General features: G+C 45.0%; 1 protein-coding gene across 3 annotated transcripts; it reads left to right on the top strand.

The window, feature by feature from the left end:
• Positions 1–268: 268 nt before the first annotated feature.
• Positions 269–9,555, top strand: LOC147977495 (Rhodanese/Cell cycle control phosphatase superfamily protein). 3 transcript variants are annotated; one of them, XM_087519353.1, is made up of 9 exons: positions 270–612; positions 761–820; positions 1,232–1,381; positions 2,245–2,413; positions 2,538–2,635; positions 2,720–2,823; positions 2,908–3,192; positions 3,318–7,455; positions 9,011–9,555. In XM_087519353.1, the coding sequence occupies exons 1-8, from the start codon at positions 316–318 to the stop codon at positions 3,463–3,465; spliced, it is 1,311 nt and encodes a 436-aa protein (XP_087375479.1). In that variant the 5' UTR covers positions 270–315; the 3' UTR covers positions 3,466–7,455; positions 9,011–9,555. The 3 variants fall into 3 exon arrangements, with proteins under 3 accessions (XP_087375481.1, XP_087375480.1, XP_087375479.1); XM_087519355.1 differs by lacking the exon at positions 761–820 and having other exon boundaries at positions 269–612; positions 1,237–1,381; XM_087519354.1 differs by lacking the exon at positions 761–820 and having other exon boundaries at positions 269–612.
• Positions 9,556–10,056: the final 501 nt, after the last annotated feature.

Below are 10,056 nucleotides of genomic sequence, written 5' to 3'. Positions count from 1 at the left end.
ATTAGAAATAAATAAGGAAAAAAGACAACCGTAGGATAAGGTGGGAGCACGGATGAGAGCACGGAGAGGGAGCAGGCTAGCCGGATCCCGGCGGGGAAGGAGGGGGGTGGTTCGGCGGCGACTAGGTGTCGCCTGCGGGGGGACGACACGGGGCTCAAAGAGCAGATATCTGATGTTAAGAAAATTAAATGTGAACAATACAAAAAAGAAAAAAAAAAGGAAAAGAAAGGGTTGTGGCAACGTGGACACAAAGAGAGGATAAGGAAGATAGTCACTGTGCTGCTGCTCCGTCCAGGTCCAGCCCCTGGAGTGGCCATGGCGGCCGCCGTCCATGTCCATGTCCACCTCCACCACCATTACCACATCCCCCTCCTCTGTCCGCCGCCTCGCCGGACCGGCCTCTTCTTGTCGCCGTGGCGCGCTCTCTCTCTCCCGCTCCCGCTCCCGCCCGCCCGCCTCCGATCCTCCTTCCCCGCCCCCACCTCCCACCCGGCCGTCGCCGGCACAGATGAGTGGGAGGCCAAGGCGGAGTTCGTGGTGGTCACGTTCTACAAGCTGGTGCCCGTGGAGGACCCCCGCGCCGAGGTCGCCGCGCACCTCCACTTCCTCCAGGTCGGCCCCCTAACTCCATCCAGTTTCAGTTGAGTTCACCAGATTTTGGATATCTGAATGAATGAATGAATGAAAGTCTGGATCTTTCTTTATTACTCCTATTTTACACACAAAAAAAATGCATCTCTCCTGTCCTGATCCGATCCAGGGACGCGACATAGACATACAGGGTCGCATCTACATGAACCAGCAGGGGATCAACGCTCAGGTACGTACGTAATCCCGAAAGCCAAAGCCAAAGCCAAAAACACTATGTTTTCCATCGATGCACATGTTATGTTAGTCAACAGCACAGCACAGGGAGGGAAATGTACATATCTGCAAGTTTGAGACAGTTTAGGGTCTCATGGTTCCACACTGCATATACTACTTACCATTTCTGAGCAATCAAGTTAATGGCACAAGCAATTAATTTAGGTTGGTTTGTCACCACAGTCCACAGTCCAAATGTCACATCTCCTCATAACTTTTCTAGTATTCATATCATATGCCTCTCTCTCTCTTAGCCTTCGATGCATATTAATTAGCGCAAAAAAAAAATCAAGAGTGATTCGTATATCTGAATGCCGCAGCTTCCAGCATGGCTACTTTTCTAACTTGTGCTCTTGTCACAGCACAGTACAGTGGTCCGCGCAAAGATGCAATGGCGTACGCTGATTGGGTCAGGAAAGATTGGCGTTTCTCTGATATACTCATCCAAATTTCGCCAGCGTTAAGCGGGCATGCTTTTCCTCGGCTCAAACTGCGCTACAAACAATCTCTTGTTCAGGTAACCAATCCTTGGGTACATCTGCTTCTTTTTTTTTATCTCATAATTTGGAAACAAAATTCAGTACAGTAGCCTCACATTTTTAGAGCCTGGCATTCTTTGTGTCTCGATGGTAAGATGAAGACTGGTTCCTAGGGGCGTGAGGGTAGGTGCGGTAATCTATTACCTGCTCAGTGCTAAGCATCCGAGCAACTAACTTCATGTTAGAAGAAAATAACCAAATATATCTTGTTCCAGAGTTCTAATCATAGGTCTAACTGGTTAGGAACGAATATCCGTCCATCCAAGAGTTGGCAAGATGATAATTATCATACCATGCACAAAATTTCAGGTGAAAGCCTTGTATTTCTTACAAGTCCCCGCAACCATTTCACGGTTTCACATTCTAATCTGTCCTGGAGCTTCTCCTGAGGCTGCAAGCCTCCTAACCCCTTCTCCTGTTGCTTTCATTTTAAGTGGTGAAATTAACTTGGTTATCTTACTGAATTATCCTTTTTTAAACTAGCCGGCATTTTCTTTTTTTGCCCAGTGTGTATTTAATTTGTTATCTCGTAACTGCTGGGGCTGGGCTGAGGCCTTATGTGTAATTCAGAGAGCAAATTCGAAGCTTGTAGGAGTTGTTATGCTAGATAATGAACGCTCTTGTTCTGTTCAAGATTCTGAAAGTGCAAGATTACACACCAAAGGCACGCACTGAAGTCTTGAATTTTGTTTCATTTGACCTCATTAGTAGAAGGTTAGAAGTACCAAGATTTGGTTAGTTCACTATATATATTCAGACTTGGGAACATGCCAGAGACAAGTCCGTTTTTTAACAGTAAAGTTTCCAGACATCTTATCTACAAACAAAACAAAACCTGCAGTTGGAAGGAGGGAGTTGTCATCTTCCTTTGGTGGAACCTAGCATGCGCGCTTCACCACTGACCCCATCCGAGTGGAGGGAGAAGCTTGAAGCTAGGAAACGCCTTGAAACCGGAGCACCTGGAGATACCTCTGAAGGACGAAAGCTTTTGCTCCTTGACGTTAGGAATGGTAAACTATGTTCTCTCCCTTCCTGTACTTTGATAAATCCGTCTGTTATGTTTTGTGGGTTGATATCATTTGAAGTGGTAATCACCTAAGTAGGTATTTATGTCGTATGTTGTTTTTGTGCCAGACTATGAATGGGACATTGGACATTTTGAAGGAGCCAAGAGGCCTAACGTGGACTGCTTCAGAAGCACTTCATTTGGGCTGTCAAACTCAGAGCAGGAGGTACTCCTTCAGCTAATGCCGTCTTGCTGCATTGTATTTGTAATCCATACATAGCTTGTTGAGAAGTAATCCATACATATGCAGATGGATTCGACGGACCCTCTGCATGGAGTAGACAAAGAGAACACAGACATATTAATGTACTGCACGGGTGGCATAAGATGCGACGTCTACTCAACGATCTTGAGGTAAATAAAAGCAGTGTACACATATATGCTAAGGGATTGGTGGCTATGTATTATACCTTAATCTTGTGTGCGTTTCCTTGACAGGGAGAAGGGTTTCGGGAACCTGTACACTCTGAAGGGGGGCGTGTCCAACTACCTCAAGAGCCAAGGGAGCGCGGAGTGGGTGGGTAACCTGTTTGTGTTCGACGACCGGCTCTCCCTGCCACCGGCCAAGTTTGCAGAGGCAGAAGCCGCAGCAGAAGAAGGGGGTGCCGACAACGGGGATCTGTCGTCGTCTCGGTGGCTGGGGCGGTGCTACGTGTGCGGGTTGGAGGTGGAGGAGCTGAGGCACCGCAACTGCGCCAGCATCGACTGCAACCGCCTCTACCTGTACGCATTTTGTTCCTTCCTTTCTACTACCATCTAGGAGTAGATATGTTAGATAGATTGAGCTGCAGGTTGTTTCAAGTGCAGTGTGGAATGTACTGAAGTGAAGTGAACTGGTGCTGGTGCAGGTGCTGTGGTGGGTGCTTGGAGGAGCTGAGGGGCTGCTGCTGCTCGGAGTGCATGGGCGCGCCACGACTGCGGCCGCTGCTGCCGGGGCACCAGAGATACGACAAGTGGCATCTGTACCGCGATGACGCCTCGACCATCTCTAGCTGAGCTGAGCATCATCCGGTGCAGTGCACTAGTTGCTCGATTACAGAAGGTTTGCAAGTAGCTATCTCTCTCTGTTTCTCTCGTGTATACTACTATTACTACTACTACTACTACTACTACTACTACTTGTGTTTCAGAAGATAGACAAACATGTAGGAAGCAACAGTAAGTGGCTGGAGTAAAATTCTTTTGTGCCTTCAAGAGGAAACATTTTCTTGCATTCTGATTTGTCGGCACTTTCGGTGCATCTTTTTTTTTCTTACTTTTAATTGATAGCATGCAGATGCAGTGAAGTGCAGAGTCAGTCAGTCTGTCTGTCTGTGTGTGCACCTTTTGTGCTGCCAACTACAACTAGTGTAGTAGAAGTAAAGCTAAGCTAGTTGAGCTTAATTCAGTCAGTCAGTCAGTTGAACTAAAACCAAACGTCCTCCACTAACTGGAGCTTAATTAAGTACACCAGAGCAGAGCAGAGCAGATGCTTAGTGGTCCTTATGGATGGAGCATTATGATGCAAGGCAGCTTTCTTTTTGGCTCCCTGACAATGCTGTCTAGCTAGCAGTAGCAGCTCAGCTCAGCTCAAGTTATCTGATTGGCTAATAAGTGAAGTGAGAGAAGCAATCAGGCAGGCTAACATGTCACATGGATGGATTTGGTCAAGTGATTGGCTAGCAAACTGAGAGCCTCAAGATTTGATCCTCCTTTTAGTTTTAGATTTCAGATTGCAGAATTCTCTTTTTAGCAGTCCATCTTGTCTGGAAACTGGAACTCTGGATGGGTGACAAACCTCACCCATCACACCTCACCTGCTGTCCTCAACAAATTCCTTGACTCACTGACTGACTGAATTTTTAGGTCAGTTAGTTAACTGCTGCAAGAAGTATAATTCAGAGTTAGCTTAATCAGGTCCATGCATGATATTCCTACCTTTACAAACAAACAAAGCCACGCATGCTTTCTCCTAGCTATGGAGCAAATTAATCTGAAGCCAAACACCTATATATATGCAAGGATGTATTAATTGGTTGCTAGCTTAGGCCGTTGTTAGATTTCAAGCATGACAACAACTAATTAATCCTGGATGCTTAATTATGGAGCAGCAAACTACTGTAGTACAATTATTCAGCTCGGACTCATCCATCCGTCAGCACCTCCAGTTTTGATCTTCCTTTTAGATTGCGGAATTGCACATGCATGCATCTACTGTATGTCATTGCATCACGAATTAATTAAGCTAGGCCCCACTTAATAATTTTTGTTAGTCTTGTCTGGATGGATGACAAATATATATATACCACACCTGAATCTGAAACAAATTCCTTCATTGTCTTGACTAACTGAACGTAGATCAATGCATGGATGAATCACTTGAGCTAACTTATTTTTTTTTGAGAATTATCGCTTGAGCTAACTCACCAACCAAAGTAGTACTGCCTCCCAGGGGCGGAGCCAGGATTTGAGTACAGGGGGGGAAACACCCCATTGGTATTTAGTCTCCATCTAAAGACGTCAGGCGCATGACATAGGTTGACCAACATCAACCTACGAACTAAATGGAGCCATGCCATCCATTTATCGCCAATCAAGGCCCTCCTGAATTGGATGTTCAGAGGTGTTGAACCAAGGACTGATTAAACTGTATCGTCTTTCTTACGCACAATATTATACAAAGATGAGTACTGAACCACAAGCGGATTGTCCCCTAGCCAGGTATCTTCCCAGAAACTAGTGGATTGACCGTCACCAACCTCAAATGAACCTCTCATAAAGAAAGAAGACTTGACCTTCATCAAGCCCTTCCAAAATGGAGAGTCAGTTGGTTTGGCTTCCACCTTGGATAAGGTCTTCGAATATAAGTATTTACCGTGGAGGAGCTCTTGCCAGACCCCTTCCTCATTTTGTAACTTGAATAGCCATTTGCTAAGCAATCACGTATTTTTGATTTCCAAGTTTTCAATGCCCAATCTGCCTTGGTCCTTAGGTCTACACAAGATATCCCATTTTGCCAATCGATACTTCCATGTGTGCTCATCACACTGCCAGAAGAACCTAGACTGGTAGAAATCAAGCCTCTTTAATACCCCTTTGGGTATTTCAAATAAAGACAACAGAAACATTGACAAAGTTGTGAGAACTGCATTGATTAGAGTTAATCGTGCCCCATATGACATGAGTTTACCCTTCCAAGTGAAGGAAATATGCCCTAGAGGCAATAATAAATTTATTATTTATTTCCTTATTTCATGATAAATGTTTATTATTCATGCTAGAATTGTATTAACCGGAAACATAATACATGTGTGAATACATAGACAAACAGAGTGTCACTAGTATGCCTCTACTTGACTAGCTCGTTGATCAAAGATGGTTAAGTTTCCTAACCAAGGCTTGCCGGGTGACCGCCAAGGTCCTCCGTTGTTCCTTTGGAGCCATTCAAGGACAAAGTATCCAAGCCAAGGAGACAAGACCCCGGCAAGAGGAGCTTGCCGGGAAGGCCAACCAAGGCATCTCAAGGAACTTGCCGCGACGCGCCACGCGTCCCGGCAAGGCCCGGTGAGCGACAAGCTCCCGGACGCGACAAGACAACGACCGCGGCAAGGCGCTTGCCGCGGCAAGCCACCACTCTGTGCCCGCGCTCCAGCACATCCACCAACGTGTCGCTCTGGGACCCTTCCAGGCGTACGTGGCGGGAGGCTGTGCAGCCAGCAGTGCGCGGTGGCAAGCGGCGCTAACAAGATTGCCATCGTGGCGAGTGGTGGTGTCCCTGACGGTCCCTTTTGCACTATTTAGGCGACGCAGACGGGCATTTAATGCCCTGGTCCCCTGCCGTCAGGGTTAGGTATGATACACTGTAGCAGGTAGCTGTACCAACCGCAACACCTTTCCATTTTTACCCTTGTCTACGTTGCCACCTGTCGGTGACCCCTTGAAGCATATAAAAGGAGGCCCATGCGCAACGTAGAGGAGGGGGGAGGAAGAGAACACTCACGCTCGGTCTCGTTAGCTGCTGGGGTGTACTGTAGCACTCCGCGCTCCCGAGCAAGAACTCAATACAAACCACAAAGCAGGAGTAGGGTTTTACGCATCCGTGCGGCCCGAACCTGGGTAAACTGCTCGTGTGCTTCGCCTCGATCCGCTCTTCGTGCGACCCTCGCCCCCGCCGAACCGAAAGGGACTCGGTCCGCCGGTCCCATAGGTGCTCGTGGATTAGTCCCCCGATAGTATTACTCTCCCTGCTCCTGCCTTCTTTGATTCACAGACAAAAAGAAGATATGTTATTACCAGAGAGGAGGCAGAAGAGTATGAGAGGAGAGCGGAGGCAGCTCGACTCCACGCTGCAGCTCAGCAGGCGATAACCGCTACACATCAGTATGATCCCAACTATTCTTCATCGCGGTACGACCCCAGCTACACCTATGGGTATCCGCCAGGCTATCCCTGGCAATAGACCAATGTAGGCCAAAAGCCTAAGCTTGGGGGAGTACGTATTTCTCACCGACATTATATTTATGTTCACACACACTCATTGCTAGATGTCGGTGCTCATACTTTTTCACTGTAATATCCATGCTAGTTTATTTTCTTTTTCCTGATTTCTTCTTGTGTGTTTGTTAAACCTTAAGAAAAACCAAAAAAATTAGTAGTAGTTTATTTTTCTGCTGTAGTAGTAATAATTAAAAAGAAAACCCAAAAATATTTCCCGTTCTTCTTTTGCTTGTTGGGAGCTTTCCCGTGTAAATAGTTTTATTTCTTTTCTTTTCTTTGGGGATCAGTAGGAGAAGACCATAATTAAATTGTTGAAGTGGCTCTTATATGCATTATTGTTGATTTAACCAAGAGACCATATTGCCTTGTCTTCTCCTGTTTATTGAATGCTCGCAGATTCCAGCTTAGTCCAATGCACGTATACTTTTATTATTATTCACACCGTTCGGTCGTGCAAGTGAAAGGCAATTATGATGATATATGATGGACTGACTGAGATGAGAAAAGCTGGTATGAACTCGACCTTTTTGTTTTTGTAAATATGATGAGTCCCTCGTTTTTGATTCAGCTTATTATGAATAAACATGTTTGCAATGACAATTAGAGATCATAGTTGCTTGTGCCATGCTTGATTAGCTATGAGTTATAATGGTTTACCTTGTGTGCCAACATGCTATTGAGATGATTATGATGTGGTATGATGGGGCGGTATCCTCCTTAGAATGATTTAAGTGACTTGACTTGGCACATGTTCACGCATGTAGTTGAAACAAAATCAACGTAGCCTTCACGATATTTATGATGGTGGATTATATCCTACTCATGCTTGCATCCAATGTTTATTAATTTTAATGCATGTACATGGCTGTTGTCGCTCTCTAGTTGGTTGCTTCCCAGTCTTTTGCTAGCCTTCACTTGTACTAAGCGAGAATACTGCTTGTGTATCCAATCCCTTAAACCCCAAAGTTATTCCAGATGAGTCCACCATACCTTCCTATATGCGGTATCTACCTGCCGTTCCAAGTAAATTTGTATGTGCCAAACTCTAAACCTTCAAATAAACATTCTGTTTTGTATACTCGAATAGCTCATGTATCAACCAAGGCTGTCCTTATCTTCCGTGTTAGGCGGGTTATTCTCAAGAGGAGTGGACTCCGCTCCTCACTCACGAGAAAATGGCTGGTCACCGGGATGCCCAGTCACATGCTTTATGCAAACTAAATCAAAATTAATTACAAACAAAACTCCCCTTGGGACTTGATGTATATTGGAGGCACTCGTTGTTTCGAGCATGCCATGGATTGATGCTTGTTGGTGGAGGGGGAGTATAAACTTTACCATTCTGTTTGGGAACCGCCTATAATGTGTTTAGCATGGAAGATATCGCCATCTCTTAGTTGCTACGTTGACAATGAAAGTATACCGCTCAAAATACAATTTATCTCTATTGCAAAACTGAGTTCTGGCACCTCTACAAATCCCTGCTTCCCTCTGCGAAGGGCCTATCCATTTACTTTTATGTTGAGTCATCACCCTCTTATTAAAAAGCACTAGCTGGAGAGCACAACCGTCATTTGCATTCATCACTGTTAATTTATATTGGGTGTGACTATGATTGGATCTTTTTTACCATGAATTACAATGTCTAGTCAGTCCTTGATCTTTAAAGGTGCTCTGCATTTATGTTTTGCGGTCTCAGAAAGGGCTAGCGAGATACCATCTTGTTATATCATATTATGATTGTTTTGAGAAAGTGTTGTCATCCGAGGTTTATTATTATGACTTGCTAGTTGATTATGCTATTGATATGAGTAATTATGAGACTTGAGAATTATTGCAAATGTGGTTAGTTATGATCTATGCCAAAAACTTGAATGCTGGCTTGACATAGTTACAATAACAAGAGCAAACAGAGTTTGTAAAAGTTTTTTTTTCAGTTTGTCAACTGAATTTCTTGAGGACAAGCAAGGGTTTAAGCTTGGGGGAGTTGATACGTCTCTGTCTTATCTACTTTTCCAAACACTTTTGCCCTTGTTTTGGACTCTAACTTGTATGTTTTCGGCAGAATTGCCATGGTGTTGTTTTATGTGCAGAAAACAAATATTCTCGGAATGACCTGAAACTCCATGGAACATCTTAGAAAAAATAATAAAAAATCCTCGCCAAAGATGAAGACCAGGGGGCCCACACCCTGTTCACGAGGGTGGGGGGCGCCCCCTACCTCATGGGCCCCCTGGATGCCCTCCGACGCCAACTCCAACTCTATATATTTGCTTCGAAGATAAAAAAATCAGGGAGAAGAAATCATCACGTTTTACGATACGGAGCCGCCGCCAAGCCCTAAAACCTCTCGGGAGGGCTGATCTGGAGTCCGTTCGGGGCTCCGGAGAGGGGGATTCGTCGCCGTCGTCATCACCAACCATCCTCCATCACCAATTTCATGATGCTCACCGCCGTGCGTGAGTAATTCCATCGTAGGCTTACTGGACGGTGATGGGTTGGATGAGATTTATCATGTAATCGAGTTAGTTTTGTTAGGGTTTGATCCCTAGTATCCACTATGTTCTGAGATTGATGTTGTTATGACTTTGCTATGCTTAATGCTTGTCACTAGGGCCCGAGTGCCATGATTTCAGATCTGAACCTATTATGTTTTCATGAATATATGTGAGTTCTTGATCCTATCTTGCAAGTCTATAGTCACCTATTATGTGTTATGATCCGGCAACCCCGAAGTGATAATAATCGGGACCACTCCCGGTGATGACCATAGTTTGAGGAGTTCATGTATTCACTATGTGCTAATGCTTTGTTCCGGTTCTCTATTAAAAGGAGGCCTTAATATCTCTTAGTTTCCAATAGGACCCCGCTGCCACGGGAGGGTAGGACAAAAGATGTCATGCAAGTTCTTTTCCATAAGCACGTATGACTATATACGGAATACATGCCTACATTACATTGATGAATTGGAGCTAGTTTTGTGTCACCCTATGTTATGACTGTTACATGATGAACCGCATCCGGCATAATTATCCATCACTGATCCGGTGCCTACGAGTTTTCCATATACTAGTTTACGCTTATTTACTTTCCCGCTGCTACTGTTACAAT

The sequence above is a fragment of the Triticum urartu genome, chromosome 4A, assembly GCF_056163025.1.
Source record: "Triticum urartu cultivar PI428250 chromosome 4A, HENAU_Tu73, whole genome shotgun sequence".
Taxonomy (NCBI): domain Eukaryota; kingdom Viridiplantae; phylum Streptophyta; class Magnoliopsida; order Poales; family Poaceae; genus Triticum; species Triticum urartu.
Note: the sequence above shows the minus strand (reverse complement) of the source record. Positions and strands in the feature narration are given on the sequence as shown.

Coding starts and splice junctions, on each gene's coding strand:
- LOC147977495 (XM_087519353.1), top strand. CDS start 316: ATGGCGGCCGCCGTCCATGTCCATGTCCACCTCCACCACCATTACCAC. Junction 1,382..2,244: donor ACAAACAATCTCTTGTTCAG/GTAACCAATCCT, acceptor CAAAACCTGCAG/TTGGAAGGAGGGAGTTGTCA. Junction 3,193..3,317: donor GACTGCAACCGCCTCTACCT/GTACGCATTTTG, acceptor GTGCTGGTGCAG/GTGCTGTGGTGGGTGCTTGG.